The following is a 17778-nucleotide window of genomic DNA, read 5'->3' as shown; positions in this document are numbered from 1 at the left end:
GACTGTAGAAGATTCAAGCACTGGCTTTAATTCCCAATTACTGGAATTGCCATCAAAGCCTAATCCAGCCCACCCAGATCTGTGTACCCATAATTGGGAAACAGACCATAGAACTTTGCCTAGCAATGTCCTTACTTTCTAATTACTGGAATTGCTGTTTGAGCCCCTCTAAGTTTTGTTTTGATTTCATTCTTTTACTCCTAAGTTGACTCCCCCTGCAACCTCAGTTCATGTCCTCTAGTTCTACTGCTTCCCCGTCTCTGCAAAAGATTTGTTTGTATATTACTTTATAATATTTCAATATTTGTATTATATCACCCAATATCAGGCTATACAAATATGGAATACTTTACCTTTAATTGTTAAATGTAATCTTCATATTCTTTATTTTGTAAATATTTGAAAACGTTTTTTTTATAGAAGCAACTGGAATAGTATGACAAGTTACAATGATTTGTTAGATAGTTAAATTTTTTATTATTAATTTCTCCCCTCCCCCCCATTTATTAAGCCAAGCTTTGAATGGGCTGTGTCGGCATTGCCACACGCAGCTGCTAGTGTGGGTTAGTACGAATCCAAAGATAACTACCCACAAGGATGGAGGTGCTCTAGTTTCCTACGTCAAAGGATGCAGAGGCAGAAAGTAGGAAGAGTGGCTCTTCTCAAAAAACAGAGGAGACTTGATGATGGAAATAAAATCTTTATTGAAAAAACAACTCAACACAGCAGCCGTGTTTCGGCACGAAAGTGCCTTCCTCAGGAGTCTTATGATATACAGCTGTTTGTGAGAAAAGGTGTCTTTATTAAATCTATACACACAAACGATATAAGTATAATCTGAAGTTGAACAGGGAAGCTATTTGCGACAGTCCGGTGTCATTCCCTGTTCAACTTCGGATTATACTTATATTGTTTGTGTGTATAGATTTAATAAAGACACCTTTTCTCACAAACAGCTGTATATCATAAGACTCCTGAGGAAGGCGCTTTCACGCCGAAACACAGCTGCTGTGAGTCATTTTACAATAAAGATTTTGTTTCCATCATCACGTCTCCTCCGGTTTTTGAGAAGAGCCACTCTTCCTACTTTCTGCCTCTGCAGTGTGGGTTAGTAAACAGGGGGGGATTGTATTTATTATGTGTTTTGCTATAAATCACTTTGAACCAATTGTAAGTGCAACAGAGCGAGTTATAAATACTGGGATTATTATTATTATGATCCTTCCTTTTCTCTTGGGTATTCATATTCAGGTCATCATGTCTTATCTCATACATTTTTTGGTGCAAACTCCATGCCATTTTACTTATTTATTTATTTATTTATTTGTTGCATTTGCATTTTCCCACCTCTTTGCAGGCTCAATGTGGCTTACAATACATCATGAATAGTGAAAATAAGAAGAGAGTAGGCATTTGGTATTACAGAAGGATTTTGGTTACATGATAATGAAAAACAAGAAAGTAATGTAACAAGAAGATATTATAAACATGATAGTAATATAGCAAGAAAACATAATAAAACAGTTTTGGTTACATGTGGGAGAATTCACATGTGTTGATCTTTGTGGTATGTCCTTTCAAAGAGATGGGTTTTCAGTAGTTTGCGGAAGTCGGTCAGTTCAACGATCGTTTTTAGGTTGTGCGGCAGTGCGTTCCAGAATTGTATGCTCAAATAGGAAAAAGTTGATGCGTGCATTAGTTTGTATTTTAGACCTTTACAGTTGGGGAAATGAAGATTGAGGAATGTGCGAGATGATTTTCTAGCATTCCTGGGTGGTAAGTCTATCAGGTCTGACATGTAGGCTGGGGCATCGCCATGAATGATTTTGTGAACTAGGGTACATATTTTGAACGTGATGCGTTCTTTGAGTGGAAGCCAGTGTAACTTTTCTCGTAGAGGTTTAGCACTTTCATATTTTGATTTTCCGAATATAAGTCTAGCTGCTGTGTTCTGGGCTGTCTGGAGTTTTTTGAGTATTTGCTCTTTACAGCCGGCGTATAGTGCATTACAGTAGTCTAGATGACTAAGTACCAATGATTGTACCAGATTGCGGAAGACGGTCCTTGGGAAGTATGGTCTTATTCTTTTTAATTTCTACATTGATTGGAACATCCTTTTGGTTGTATTTTTCACATGGCTCTCAAGTGTTAGGTGTCGGTCTATGGTAACTCCAAGAATCTTTAGGGTGTCCGAGATTGGTAGGTTCAGTTTTGGTGTATTGATGGTAGTGAATTTGTTCGTATTGTGTTGAGAGGTGAGTATTAGGCATTGGGTTTCAGCTGAAATGCATCTGCCCATGAGTGCATGATATGTAGACTTTGGTTGATATCATTGGAGATTTCTTTTAAATCTTGTTTAAATGGGATGTAGATCGTTACGTCATCAGCATATATTTATGGGTTGAGGTTTTGTTTTGATAGTAGCTTGGCCAAGGGGGTATCATCATTAGGTTGAATAAGGTCGGTGATAGAGGGGATCCCTGTGGAACTCCACATTCTGGTGTCCATGTGGCTGATGTAATCGAATTTGATGTCACTTGATATGATCGTGTGGTTAGGAACCCCTTGAACCAATTGAGAACGTTGCCTCTGATTCCGAAGTACTCAAGGATATGTAGTAGAATTCCATGATCAACCATGTCAAAGGCGCTGGACATGTCAAATTGTAAAAGTAGTATGTTCTTGCCGGTTGCGATCATTTGTTTGAATGTAGTCATGAGTGTAACTGGTACTGTTTCAGTACTGTGGTTAGAACCTTTCTCTGAATTGCCTCAGGTCTTTCTATGTGCGTAGTAAGATATGTCCTCTAAAACTGAACACAGTATTCCAAGTGGGGCCTTACCAACAACTTGTACAGGGACATCAACAAGGTTCTGCTACCTTAAGATCCTCAAACACTGTCGCCCCAAGCTCCCTCTCCTGAAATATGATTATCAGTCTCTTGCCTCCTAACTGATTCATCTTTATACTCCCTCTGGGGTGTCCACTCTATTGGTAACTTTGGAGGCAGCCTCAAAAAAGCAAGCTTTTCCTTCTAACCCTTCGGCAATGTTGCTCACAAATATATTGAATAGAATCAGCCCCAGTATTTCCGAAAAAAAAAAGATAGACATTTTTCTTTTTTTGAAAATGACCTTCTTTCTTATTTAGATTTTGGACGTTTTTTGCAGAATGCCCAAAGTCGGACTTGGACGTCATATCGAAAATGCCCTTCCATGTGTATTCTGTAACGTGATGTGTGTAAATTCCAAGTTGCATAGTTGAAAGGGGGGTGTGGTTATGAGTGTGGAGTGGGTGGGTCATGGGCGTTTCGAGAATCTTTGTGCATTATTATAGAATACACACACTTTGTGCCTAATTTAGGCGTCGGAATTTACACCAAATAAAACATGGCCTAAATGGATGCAACCAGGGCCGGTCTTAGCAAGTGCGGGGCCCTGTGCAGACCAATTTGGTAGGGCCCCATCCTAGCCCCCACCCTAGCCCCCGCCCTAGCCCCCACCCTAGCTCCACCCCATTGATAAGCAAAAATAATATAGATATATGCAATAAAATAAAAATGAAATGAAAAGATATACAATAAAATAAAGTGATGTGTAAAATATAATGTACAATATAAAAACATATAGACCACCAAGGTATTAAAATTGTTTTAAAATATATACCACAACTCTCTGACTCAAGAAGACTCCGACTCTTTCTGTCACTCTGTCTCTGACTGGCTGCGGCTAGAAGCTCAAGCTGGAACTGGAACTCTCTCAACTCTCTCTGCCTGACCCGCACGGCCCGCCCTTGAAGAAGGAAGTTGTCGAGGGGGTGGGCCGCATCATCAGTGGCAGACCAGGACTGTCTGTCACTCAGGAGGACTGAGCAGGACGGATCTACTGGTCTGCTGCAGACAGTCTGTGTCGCAACCATCACGCCACGCGGCCCAGGGGGTCAGAGGTGCGGACTCACTCAGGAGGAGAGGTATGGTCCGGAGCGGCGACTGGGCGAGCAGGGCCAGGGAGCGCTGCAGCCCGGCTGCTGCAAGTCTCTGGCAGGCAGCCGGCTCACGTACAGCAGAGCAGTTTGGCTGGGTCTGGGTTGTGGGTGGTTGGCAGTGGACTGTGAGCGCCAGTGCAGGAGCGGGATGGAGCGGAGGAGGCGGAGTTGAGGCGCGCCGCGCGGGACCCCCTTAAGCGCGAGGCCCTATGCGGCCGCCTCGGTCGCCTTGGCCTAAGACCGGCCCTGGATGCAACCATATTTGCTTGCATGGAGAGGCACTCGGCTTATTCTGTATACCATATGGAAATTTAAGCCTAGGCGTATTCGATACAAAAACATCCAATTTCTGAACAGGAAAGAAGGTCATTTTTGAAAAAGATAGACATCTATCTTTTATGTTCGACAATACTATGGACATCTTGTGATTTGGATGGGGGTTTTTTCCGTCCATTTTCAAACAAAAACCGTTCAAATGCAAAACATCCAAAACAGAGGAGGAGTGGCTTAATGGTTAGTGCAGTGGGCTTTGATCCTGGCAACATGGGTTCAATTTGCATTGCTGCTCCTTGTGACTTTGGGCAAGTCAAATGCACAAGGGGTATTTTTGGATATGACATCTAAGTCTGAATTTGGATGTTTTTAGTAAAACATCCAAAATCAGAACAGGAAAGGCCATTTTCTGCAAAAACAAGTCTATCTTTTCCTTTTGAAAATGCTATTTGGAAAAATATTTTGTGATTTGGATGTTTTATTTTTTGGTCCAATTTTAAACAAAAAAACATCCAAATGCAACACGTACAAAATACACAAGAAAATGCACAATAGAGTGAAACCATTCACATGTTCTAAGTGTGGTAAAAGCTTTGGTTGTATTGTAAATCTCAAAGTGCATCAGAAAGTCCACATGGGAGAGAAACCATTTGCATGTATAGAATCTGGTAAAAGCTTTGGTCAGAAGGTAAACCTCACAATGCAGCAGAGAATACACATAGGAGTGAAACCATTTACATATTCTGAGTGTGGTAAAAGCTTTGGTTGGAAAGAAAGCCTAACACGGCATTAGAGAGTCCACACAGGGATGAAACCATTTACATGCATTAAGGAGGTAAAAGCTTCAATTGTATTGGGACAGGTAATTAGGGAATGTACAATCTTGATATGAAGTATGGAAAAATAGCACTCTGGTATTTAGATACATATAATGAGACCTCCTTTTCATCTATAGATCTGAATTCAAAGCCCAAATCTAATGATAAACAATAGACACAAGACTCAGATGTTATAAAAAAAAAAAAATAGACAGCTTGGCATCAGGTAGAATAGTGGAAAAGTGACATCCCAGGAAAGCAATAGGGCATCCTTGGGGTCATTGAAGTGGACTTTATAAAATGCTCCCATGTACATATCTCACCATTGCTCCCTTACCTTGTCTGCTGAGCCCCCCAAAACCCACCACCCCCAACTGTACACCACTACCATAACCTTTACAGGTGAAGGGAGCACCAGTATGTGGGTTTTGGAGGGCTCACAGTTTCCTCCACAAATCCCGGCTCCGTTCCTTCTATCTCGCTGCTCCCTATGCCTGGAATAGACTCCCTGAGCCAGTACGTCAGGCTCAGTCTCGGCTGTCTTCAAGTCTAGGCTTAAAGCCCACCTCTTTGCTACTGCTTTCGACTCCTAACCATGACTCTCTTACTCAACACCCTCACTTATCACCCCTACCACTGCAATTTCCCCACCCCTAGCTGTCTGTTCATCTGTCCAATTTAGATTGTAAGCTCTGTTGAGCAGGGACTGTCTTTTCATGTTAATTTGTACAGCGCTGCATAAGTCTAGTAGCGCTATAGAAATGTTTAATAGTAGTAATAGTAGTAGTAGGTAGAAGCCTGGGTCAACCTGTCTGCAGTGCACTGCACCACTACTAGACTACTCCAGGGACCTGCATGCTATTCTAATGGACCTGAGTATAACATCTGAGGCTGGCAAGTAATATTTTTAATCACATTTTTGGGGGGTGGGAAGGGGATAGTGACCACTGGGAGGTGATCCCTGATTTCCTCCAGTGGTCATCTGGTCATTTGGGGCACCTCTTGTGTGGAGTAGAGGAGTAGCCTAGTGGTTAGTGCAGCAGACTTTGATCATGGGGAAGTGGGTTCAATTCCCACTGCAGCTATTCATTATAAAAACAGGTCTAGCTGAAAACATCTAAGTTTTAGTCTTGAACGTTTTTGTTTTCTTCCATTATGACTGAAAGATGTCTAAGTCTTAGGAACACCCAAGTCCTGCCTTGAACATACCACTTGCACACCCCCCTGAGATTTAGATGTCCTTGTGATGGACTTCAGAGAAAAACATCTAAAAGGTTTCAAAAATACTGATTTGGACGTTTTTGTGAGATAAACATCCCAATGCAGACTTATGTCACTTTTTGGATGTTTTCTCTTTTGAAAATGAGCCTGAAAGTAACATAGTAAATATCGGCAGATAAAGACCTGACCTGCAAAATAACCTTCTCTTCCCTCCCTGCCTCTCTTGTCTAGTCTGGTCATTGCAGAAACAAGTCTCTGGATGGGACCCATGCACCAAAGTTCCCTTTGAAACCCTGCAATTATGGGTCCTGATTCTGACTGCTAGGTGTTACCTTCAGGCAATGACCATAACTGCCTTGCCCCCCCCCCCCCCCCCCCCCCGGGAGACTGTAAACACTGCCTCCACAACAGTTCTAGCAACTAACAGGCTCATTTTCGAAAGAGAAGGATGCCCATCTTTCGATACAAATCAGAAGATGGGTGTCCTTCTCACAGAGTCACCGAAATTGGTATAATCGAAAGCCAGTTTAGGGCGTCCCCAACTGCTTTCCTTCGCGGGGACGACCAAAGTTCACGGGGGCATGTCGGAGGCGTAGCGAAGGCGGGACTTGGGCATGCCTAACAGATGGGCATCCTTGATCCATAATCGGGAAAAAAAGGGCATCCCTAATGAGCACTTGGACGACTTTACTTGGTCCTGTTTTTCTTACAACCAAGGCACAAAAAGGTGCCCGAACTAACCAGATGACCACTGGAGAGAATTGGGATCACCTCCCCTTACTCCCCCAGTGGTCACTAACCCCCTCCCACCTTCAAAAAAAATCTTTAAAAATATTTTGTGCCAGCCTCAAATGTCATACTCAGGTCCATCACAGCAGTATGCAGGTCCCTGGAGCAGTTTTAGTGGGTGCAGTGCACTTCAGGCAGGCGGACCCAGGCCCATCCCCCCTACCTGTTACACTCGTGGGGGTAAATGTGAGCCCTCCAAAACCCACCAGAAACCCACTGTACCCACATCTAGGTGGCACCCTTCACCCATAAGGGCAATTGTAGAGGTGTACAGTTGTGGGTAGTGGGTTTTGGGGGGATTGGGGGGCTCAGCACCCAAGGTAAGGGAGCTATGTACCTGGGAGCAATTTATGATATCCACTGCAGTGCCCCCTAGGGTGCCTGGTTGGTGTCCTGGCATGTGAGGGGGACCAGTGCACTGCGAATGCTGGCTTCTCCCACAACCAAAGGGCCTTTGGTCGTTTCTGAGATGGGCGCCCTTGGTTTCCATGATCGCCGAAAATCAGAAACAACCAAGTCTAGGGATGACCATCTCTAAGGACAACCTAAATTTCAAGATTTGGGCGTCCCCGACTGTATTATCGAAATGAAAGATGGACGTCCATCTTGTTTCGATAATACAGGTTTCCCTGCCCTTCCACCGGGACGTTTTGCAAGGATGTCCTCAGCAAAACTTGGATGTCCCTTTTGATTATGTCCCTCTAAGTCACTCAAAGAACTGAAAACTTGACTCATAAATTATACCAGTGCTCTACCAAATGACAGTATGTGTTGCTACCACTGAGCCACCACACTGGCCCAAGATATTCCTTTCTAACCCTTCTGCAATTCTCATCATGGAACCTTCCTCAAGCTTTGTCCCTTGTTGAGCACTCCTTGGAAAATCTCTGCCTTATGTTGCCTGTTGCGTGACCAGTTTCTAAACCAGTTTAACACTTTAAGATCCATCCCAGGTTGCCCATCTTCTTTGAGTTTCATAAGAACATAAAAATAGCCATGCTGGGTCAGACTAATAGTTCATCTAGCCCAATATCCTGTTTCCAACAGTGGCCAATCCAGGCCAGAAGTACATGGCAGAATCCCAAATAGTAGCAAGATTCTATGCCATTGATCCCAGGGACAGCAGTGGTTTCCCCATGTCTGTCTCAATAGCAGACTATGGACTTTTTCTCCAGGAACTTGTTCAAACCTTTTTTAAATTCAGATATGCTAACCTCTATATCCACATCCTCTGGCAATAAGTTCCAGAGCTCAACTATTTGTTGAGTGAAAAAATATTTTCTCCTGTTCATTTTAAAAGAATTACCATGGAACTTCATTGACTGTCCCCTAGTCCTTGTACTTTTTGAAAGAATAAAAGATTGATTCACGTTTACCTGTTCTATACCACTCAGGATTTTGTAGACCTCTATCATATTCCCTCTCAACCATCTCTTTTGTAAGCTGAAGAGCCCTAACCTCTTTAGCCTTTCCTCATATGAACGAAGTTCTGTCCCCCTTTTCATTTTGATCATCCTTCTTTGAACTTTTTTTAATTCCACTATATCTTTTTTGAGATTTGGTGACCAGAATTGCACACACTACTCTTGGTGAGGTTCTACCATAGAGTGATACAGAGGCATTATAATATTCTTCATCTTATTTTCCATCCCTTTCCTAATAATTCTTAGCATCCTGTTTGCTTTTGTGGCTGCCGCCATACACTGGGCAGAAGATTTCAGTGTATTGTCTACAATAATACCCAGATCTGTTTCATGGGTGTTGATTCCTAAGGTAGCATCAGGGAACTATGATTTGGATTATTCTTCCCAATGTGCATCACTTTGCATTTGTCCACATTAAATTTCATCTGCCATTTGGATGTCTAGTCTTTCAGTTTCCTAAGGTCTTCCAACAAATCTTCACAGTCCACATGTATTTTAAGAACTTTGAATAGTTCTGTGTCATCAGCAAATTTAGGAGCCCTTTTACAAAAGGCTTGCCGAGTGCGGTAGTTCCCACCCTCCAGCGTTTGCCATTTCCAGTGCTAGAAAAATATTTTGTATTTTTGTAGTACTGGGGCTTACCCGGTGGTAATAAGGCAGTGCCGGATTAGTTCAGGAACCCTTACCGTCACCTAAATAGGTGGTGGTAAGGGCTCCCCCTGTAATTGGCTGTGCACCAATCTCTGTGATTAGCGCAGGGCCATTTCCTTTAAAACAATCCAGCCCTTTACTCACTGCGGTAAAAGGGAGCCTCAGCACATTTGCTACCGCAGGCCCCTTTTTACCACAGTATGGTAAAAGGGGCCCTTAACCACCTCACTTGTCGCCGATTTCCAGATCATTTATAAATATGTTAAATAGAACTGGTCCCAGTAAGATCTCTATAGCATCACTCTCCACCCTCCTCCACTGAGAAGAGTGGCCATTTAACCCTACCCTCTGTTTCCTGTCCATTACCTTTGTAAGATAATACATAGGCCTTACTGAATATTATTAAAATTGTAATAGAATTGTCATTAGGTAGAGAGAGAGAGAGGCAGGAAAAAGAGATGGTGAGTCAACTGAGATAAGTATCTGTTCACGTTATGATAGAGAACAAGATGTGAAAGCCTTATCAAATTTGTTGGAAACGGTAAACCATTAGAAAAGAAGCAGTAATATTTATTAGATTGGTTGCAGACTCTAGCTTGTTAATATTTACATGTGCAGCATTAAAGAAATAAATTTTCATTTCATTGTTTTCAATTTATCTCAGGATTTTTCGCCCTTTGGAGCTCGATTGCGATCCTATTCGTGTTCCTCACCCAAGCCTTTTTCATGCAAATCGCGCATCTTTCGTGACCATACTGCATCCGACTCAAGTGAAGGTGAGTCTTGCATTAGTTACATATTATTCTGACTAAAGCTGCCAAGGGTGTTAATATAATGTATACATATGAACTAAGCAGAACTAATTGACATTTTAACTCCATACAGTGCTCCATGAGGTCATATTCCATTGAATTTCTGAAAGTCATTGTTATTAAAGGAAATGACATCTAGACATATAGATATGATTTCTACTTCAGTCATCTTCTCAAAATTGCCATTGTGAGTTTTTATTTAACCCATGATGCCAATATTTATCCTGGTGACTGCATTGTGTCCGGAAGAGCAAAGCTGAAGGTGACCTTCTACAGTGCATCATCAACTTAATTTGTAGGCAAAAAGAAAGTGGATCAGTAAAACCAGGGGGGGGGGGGGGGGGGGGGGGGGAAGAGGGGCAAACAGGCCAAAGGCAGGAACAGTAGGGAGCAGAGTGACTGTTCTTTTCTCTGCTCTAGGCTCACCAGTTCCCCTCCTATCCATTGCAGGCTCTCTGGAATGGAGGGCTCAGAACAGAACACCCCTTTAGCTCTGGAGTGTGAAACGAATTGGTCAAACTGCATTTCAGGTCATTCTCTCAGATATTAAGCCCTGGTCATCATCAACCATCACCCTGCAGTAGCAATACATAAATATCATTGTTATATACGCTATATAACACAAAATCCAGCACTAATGTTTTGCAGTATCAAACTGCAGAAGTTTTTAACCATTGTTAAAACTTTAATGATTCCCTAGTAGGAAATGGGTGGGACCCCAAGACAGAGCCCTTAACTCTGATAAAAGATGGTGTCTTAAAGATGAATACATGTTTAATATAGAGATGATTATTTCTGTTGGATGCGTTGACTATTTCTTTAAGAACGCATTGGTGATAGTCTATTTCAGCTATGCAACAATACAAGCTCTCACATTGTCCCGTTGTAACACTGCTTTCTGTACTCCCATATATTTGCAATATTTAATTGTTCACATAGATGTGGATAGTACTTTCTGGGCCAGGTTTATAGTTTAATGACAAAAAAAAAATAGTAAAGGTCTAGATCACATTTTGGGCAAAAGTTGGACAAAAAAGTACAAGGTACCTACAGATAAGTTTGTTTGCACAGTATTGAAATTACGTATCTATTCTCCAAGGATTTAATTTTTATATTACTGGTCTTATATGCAACCACAGAAAATATGATTTAGGAGAACCTCTCATAAATAATTACTGTGGTACTTTTATAGTGCTAAATTTTAGGATTAGGTCAAAGGATATCGCCACTTTTAACTTGTTTTTCTTGCACAATTTCATGTCAGTGGACAGCATTTCCCTTTAAAAAGCTATTTTTAGAAAACTTTGTTATTTAAAATTGGCTTGCACATCATTTGCGCATTTTCTTATATCCAACTTTTGTCGAAGATTACATTACATCTTAGGTTCCTTTAGTCCTGTAAATTGCAGATATTTGCTGTTTGTCATTATAAAGACGTTATTTATTTATTTATCACATAGTTTCTAGACCGTGCTATCCTAGGTCCTAGGTGATTTACAATTTTAAAACATTCATAAAATAAACCAAGAACAATACATTAACCAAATACAAACATGTAACATCCAGTATCCAATAGCCAGCATAATAAAATATAATACCTTGCACTGGTTAATCAAAAGCCTGGGTTTTACAGCACAGACCACTGAAAATCAGATATTTGCAGACAGTCTATGGTCGCCCATCGGAATCTCCACTGCTCTATACAGAGCTGCCACCCAAGGCCTCCTATATAAATTTACAGGTTTTGGAAGCAGTTTACTTTATACTTGTCAACATTATGACAAAACCTGCCTGTGATAAAATTTCCTTAGTTCACTTTTTTTATACCATGGTGGACTAAAAAAGTATTTCTCATGTATTTTTATTTTGTGGCCTACTTAAAAGGCATGAAATTATCTTGACATTTTCTTAAGAGTTATGGCAGGATTACTGAACCCAGAGCAATATTTGAATCACAGTTTCTGTTGTTCCACAGTTTTACATTGTGAATGTTGTAAACCAAATTATTTTTTTCAAATATCTAGATATGCTATAACTAGTTTGTGGTTTGCTTTAAGTGTTCTATTTATTATTATTATTTATTACATTTGCATCCCACATTTTCCCACCTATTTGCAGGCTCAATGTGGCTTATGAGTTTTGGTTCAATGTGCTTACATTAAACAGTTGTTAGAGATTACATTGATTCAATTACATTTACGAGAATGTATGATGCTGTGTTTTACAGTGGTTGGCAAGATAATTATTAGTGCATATGGAATAGTTAGTGGGTTTCTTGAGAAGATATGCCTTAGCTCATTTCTTAAAAGAAAAGATGCGTTACAGTTAGAGGTTGTGTTGTTCATCGTTGTTCTATAAAGATTAGGTCATATTTTACTTCTGAAGAGGTAGGTCTTTTCTGAACTGGAGGTAGTTCGTGATGCTTCTTATGACTATGGAAATTGAGTTTTGAAAAATAGCTTGGCCTTGATCGGGAGCCAATATAGCATTATGAGTACTGGGGTTGCTCTATCATATTTTGACTTTTTGAATATCAGTGTTGCTGCCGTGTTTTGGACAGTCTGCAGTGATCATAGTAGGCTTTCTTTGCAATCTGCATATGCTGCATTATAGTAGTCTAGTTGGGACAATATCAGCGTCTGTACTATAAGATGGAATGACTGTCTGGAGAAATGTTACTGCACATTAATGATTTAAGGGCCCTTTTACAAGGCTGTGGTAGGCATTAGCACATGTCTTCTGCGTGGCTAAAAAGCACTTCCACGGGACAAGCATCTTGGCTTACCATCCAATACCGCTTTCCACTTTATTTTTGTTTTAACTATGAAGATTGATCTTTAAGAATCTCCTGATGATGCTTCTAGCGAAACATGAGCCCATGTAGAGATTCTATACCAAGAACTTGAAATTTTGACCTGTGACTTTGATACAACTGTTAAGGGGACAGTTGGTAGAGAACATTTTCAGCGATCATTAATGGACAATATTGTTAAACTGGAAATTGGAGATTAAGATGTACTCCTGGAACATTGCAATGAGCATAAACAATTTGATCAAGACTACAATTGGAAACATTTTATCCTGATTTCAAGTTTATTTTCAAAGCTTCAAGAGAATATTAGTGGTATGCAAAGCATTTGGATTGATGCAAACATCAGTATAAAGCTAAGTATCTGCATTGTTTGCATTAGAGATTTACTCTATATTAAGAGGATAGGCTTGTTTAAATGGGTACTGATGTTTAAGAATGATGAACAATCATACTTTCTATGCCACTTGAGAGGTTTTGTCAATAGGAAAAATATTTTGTAAAACGTTTTTTGTAAACAGTGGAGGGAGAACTTATTAGATTGTAAAATAAAGCATTGTTGTTATAAGCATTGAATGAGCACATAAGGGAGTCTCTGTAGTGAGTTTTGGAATATAGATACTCAGAGACTAAATATAATTTGAATACTTTAGTTATACCATTTCTTGAATGTAAGCCACATTGAACCTGAGCTTGTTCAGGATAATGTGGGATACAAATGTCATAAATAAATAAACATAAATAAGATAATATTCAAGCACCTTTCTGGCCTTATGTGGAACTTTCTTTAAATTAGTCCCTTATTTTCTAACTCCTGTTATTCTGTTTTATCTATATGTTTCATCTTTGATTATGCCATATTCTGTCTATTAAAATGTTTTATTGCATATTGTGTTGACATTGTAATGTAACATACTATGCCATACTTTGTATTGTTATTTGAATATTTTTACTGCTGTAATTATCTATTGCTTATGTTTGATTTATTCTTGCTGTATACCAGCTTGAGTGAATTCCTTCAAAAAGGTGGTAAATAAATCCTAATATTAAATAATAATAAACTGCGGAAAATTGGTGTTTTGCAGGCTGCTTCAACAGTTGGGTCATTTAGCAAGTAGAAGGTTATATTTACTATACACAACAATTCACAAACTCCTATTTTTAAAATCCAGTAGCACAGTGCTTCTCGATCCAGTCCTTGGGGCACACCCAGCCAGCCGGGTTTACAGGATATCCATAATGAATATGCATGACATACATTTGCATGCACTGCCTTTTCAGTATGCAAACCTCTCTCTTGCATATTCATTGTGGATATCCTGAAAACCTGACTGTCTAGGTGTGCCATGAAGACTGGGTTGAGAAGCGATATAATAGCATACTAAAGCTTGAGGACAGTAACAAAGACAATAAAATTCATTCATAAAAACCCAAATGAAATCCATTTTGCAAAAGCTTTTGCAAGCTCACTTGTTATTATTACTGTTTTTATCAATAAACTAAAAAGATACCCAGTCATACCTAAATCAAGATAGACTGACTATGAACTATAGTGAAGCAGGAAGGGATAGCATTTGTCTAGTGTGCGATAAAGGATATTATGATTAATTTTTCATTTTAAAGAATTTGTTCCTGCTCTGTAGATGGTGCATTCCTCAGCAGTGGCCGATCCCTTCTTCAGGCTCTTTCATTATCTAAGTCAGTGTCTCTTCTCCATCCCTGTAGTAAGTACCATCATAGCAACCAGATAGAATGAGGTTCTCTTCATTTTCTTTGGGCATAGTGGCAGACTTCTCTTTCAAAGTCAGAAAGAGAGCACCATGTTGCATTGCTATGATCTTAAAACTAATTGAAAAGGGAATTTTTACCCTCTTGAAGGAGTGAAAGGGTGATCCCCATCAAATATCTCCTCCCCATTCTATTCATTCATCTGTTACATAATTGATTACTGGAAGATTTCTCTGTTTTGATTTTATTTGTTTTTGTGTTTTACATTTTATTTGTTGAAAAAAAATCCTTATATTGACTTAGATCAGGGTTGTTCAACTTCGGTCCTTGAGGGCCACAATCCAGTCGGGTTTTCAGGATTTCCCCAATAAATATTGATGAGATCTATTTGCATGCACTGCTTCCACTGTATGCAAATAGATCTCATGCATATTTATTGGGGAAATCCTGAAAACCCGACCTGGCAAGGGCTGCGATTGGACACCCCTGACTTAGTCCAGATCATGGCTACATGGCTATGTACTAACAAAATGACTACAGCTTTCTTGCTGCTATACCTTTCAGGTCAGTGAAAACCTCTTAAACCTGGCCAACTTGCTTAAAAGAGCTCTGGCATGATTGGAAGAATAAGCATAGTAATTTCCTAATTGTTCTGCAGACCAGTCTAGAACCAGTATGTTATGACCATCAACCAGCAGAGAACAGAGAACCAAAGAACAAAGATTTTCAGCCTTTCCCTGTATAGGACACTATGCAACAGCTGCTCCTCAGTATTTCTGTGTCTCCAAGAGATGATGATGGGCATACCATATATCTGGCTCTGAACTGCTGTAGTGCGGTTCTTGAGCCCAGTTTGAGAATGAAGTATCCACTTGAATGGCACCAGTCAGAGGGAAGACTCCAGTGTCCAGCCATCCCTACTTTGTTATCTAGTCACAACCTTTTCAGTTGTAGCTCAAAGAGAGTTACATTAGGTACAATAGATATTTCCCTGTCCACAGAGGGCTTACAGTTTATAAGGTAGCACCACTATTGCCTAACTGCAAGGGGAGTGTACCTATGAGAGGAGTGGGCCATGGGCATGTCTCCCAGGTATATGGGTAGTTTACAGAATACTATAAACTACGCACATCACTTGCAGGCTTATTTTCGAAAGAGAAGGATGCCCATCTTTCGACACAAATCGCAAGATGGGCGTCCTTCTCACAGGGTCACCCAAATCAGCATAATCAAAAGCCGATTTTGGGCATCCTTAACTGGTTTCCATCGCGGGGATGACAAAAGTTCACAGGGGCATGTTGGAGGCGTAGCGAATATGGGACTGGGGCGTGCCTAACAAATGGGTGTCCTCGGCCGATAATGGAAAAAAGAAGGGCGTCCTTGACGAACACTTGGACGACTTTACCTGGTCCTTTTTTTCTTACGACCAAGCCACAAAAATGTGCCCTAAATGACCAGATGACCACCGGAGGGAATCGGGGATGACCTCCATTTACTCACCCAGTGGTCACTAACCCCCTCCCACCCTCAAAAAAAATTTTAAAAATATTTTCCAGCCTCTATGCCATCCTCAAATGTCATACCTAGCTCCATGACAGTAGTATGCAGGTCCCTGGAGCAGTTTTAGTGGGTGCAGTGCACTTCAGGCAGGCGGACCCAGGCCCATCCCCCCCTACCTATTACACTTGTGGAGGTAAATGTGAGCCCTTCAAAACCCACCACAAACCCACTGTACCCACATGTAGATGCCCCCCTTCACCCATAAGGGCTATGGTAGTGGTGTACAGTTGTGGGGAGTGGGGTTTGGGGGGCTCAGCACACAAGGTAAGGGAGCTATGCACCTGGGAGCACTTTCTAAAGTCCACTGCAGTGTCCCCTAGGGTTACCGGTTGGTGTCTTGGCATGTGAGGGGACCAGTGCACTATGAATGCTGGCTCGTCCCACAACCAAAGGGCTTGCATTTGGTCGTTTCTGAGATGGGCGTCCTCGGTTTCCATTATCGCCGAAAATCAGGATGACCATCTCTAAGGCCGACCTAAATTTCGCAAATTGGGCGTCCCTGACCGTATTATCGAAACGAAAGATGGACGCCCATCTTGTTTCAATAATATGGGTTTCCCTGCCCATTCGCCGGGATGTCCTGTGAGTATGTCCTCAGGAAAACTTGGGCGCCCCTTTCGATTATGCCCCTCTTGGTGTACCTAGGTGCACCAACATATGCCTATTGACTTAGGCGTACCAGTGCCAACCTTACACTTACAAATCTAAAATATAGAAAATGAAGGAACATAAACCAGTCTGTCCATCCATGCCAACTTCTATCCCTTCTTCTCCCTTAGAGATCCTGTCCCAAGATTGAATTCAGATATAGTCAAATACACTTCTTCTGTCTAAGTAGGAGGCCTGTATATAAACTGGAAATAGGGAAACAGGTACATAGCTCCCTTACCAGTTCCCTATTTCCAGTTTGATCCACAGTCTCTCTTCCATACCCCATAAGTCCTGAAATTCTGTTGCTTTAATATTATCTTTAACATGTAATGCCACTCCCCTCCATTTCTTCCTACCCTTTTTACATGAGTTTATGTTGCTTCTCCATAGGGCATTTCTGTTAAAGTAGGGGTTGGACACAGGTGCCAAGATTCAGAGAAGCCTAGGCAACTGAAGAGACCTTGTTTGGATGCCGGGAAGGACAGAGAAGCTCTGTCAGTACTAATATAGTAGGGAAGGGAGCTTCAATTACAGATCCCTTACAGGAGGGGGAACTCCATCTAGGGGAAGGTGATGACCCCAGAGTAGTCTATCTCTTTAATGGAGAGGAGCTTCTGGGTATAATTACTCAGATTTTGGAAGCCCTCAGTATATCTGAAGCTGTGTTACAGCAGACATGGCTATCAGGGGATCTCATTCTGAAGAAGATACATAAGCCCACTAAGGCATTTCCTATCTTCTGGTAATCAAGGTCCTGATATTGGTGGAGTGGGATACTCCAGAAACTGTACTCCGAGCTGGCAAAGCCATGGGTATGCTTTACCCTTTGGTTTGAGAGGAAAAGGAGAAGCTAAGTAGCCCAGAGTGGATGCTGTGACAAAGGAAACATCTATTATTGTGAAAGGCAGGGTAGCTCTGAAAGATATCTAGGATTAGAAGCTAGAGACTTAATTGAATCAAACCCTTGAGATGGCATTGGCTGCAGTAGTCTCCAGTTGAGCCACTGGATGGTAACAACCACGATTCTCGGGAGTCAGCTTGGCTAGAGGTAAGTATGG

General features: G+C 41.1%; 1 protein-coding gene across 1 annotated transcript in view; it reads left to right on the top strand.

The window, feature by feature from the left end:
- ARHGEF28 (Rho guanine nucleotide exchange factor 28) overlaps nucleotides 1-17778 on the top strand; it is a 562380-nt gene that overhangs the window by 380083 nt on the left and 164519 nt on the right. The window contains 2 exon segments of the mRNA XM_030193284.1: nucleotides 9825-9936; nucleotides 14425-14505. Coding sequence (XP_030049144.1) covers nucleotides 9825-9936; nucleotides 14425-14505 — 193 coding nt within the window.

The sequence above is a fragment of the Microcaecilia unicolor genome, chromosome 2 (assembly GCF_901765095.1).
Source record: "Microcaecilia unicolor chromosome 2, aMicUni1.1, whole genome shotgun sequence".
NCBI classification, from domain to species: Eukaryota; Metazoa; Chordata; class Amphibia; order Gymnophiona; family Siphonopidae; genus Microcaecilia; species Microcaecilia unicolor.
Note: the sequence above shows the minus strand (reverse complement) of the source record. Positions and strands in the feature narration are given on the sequence as shown.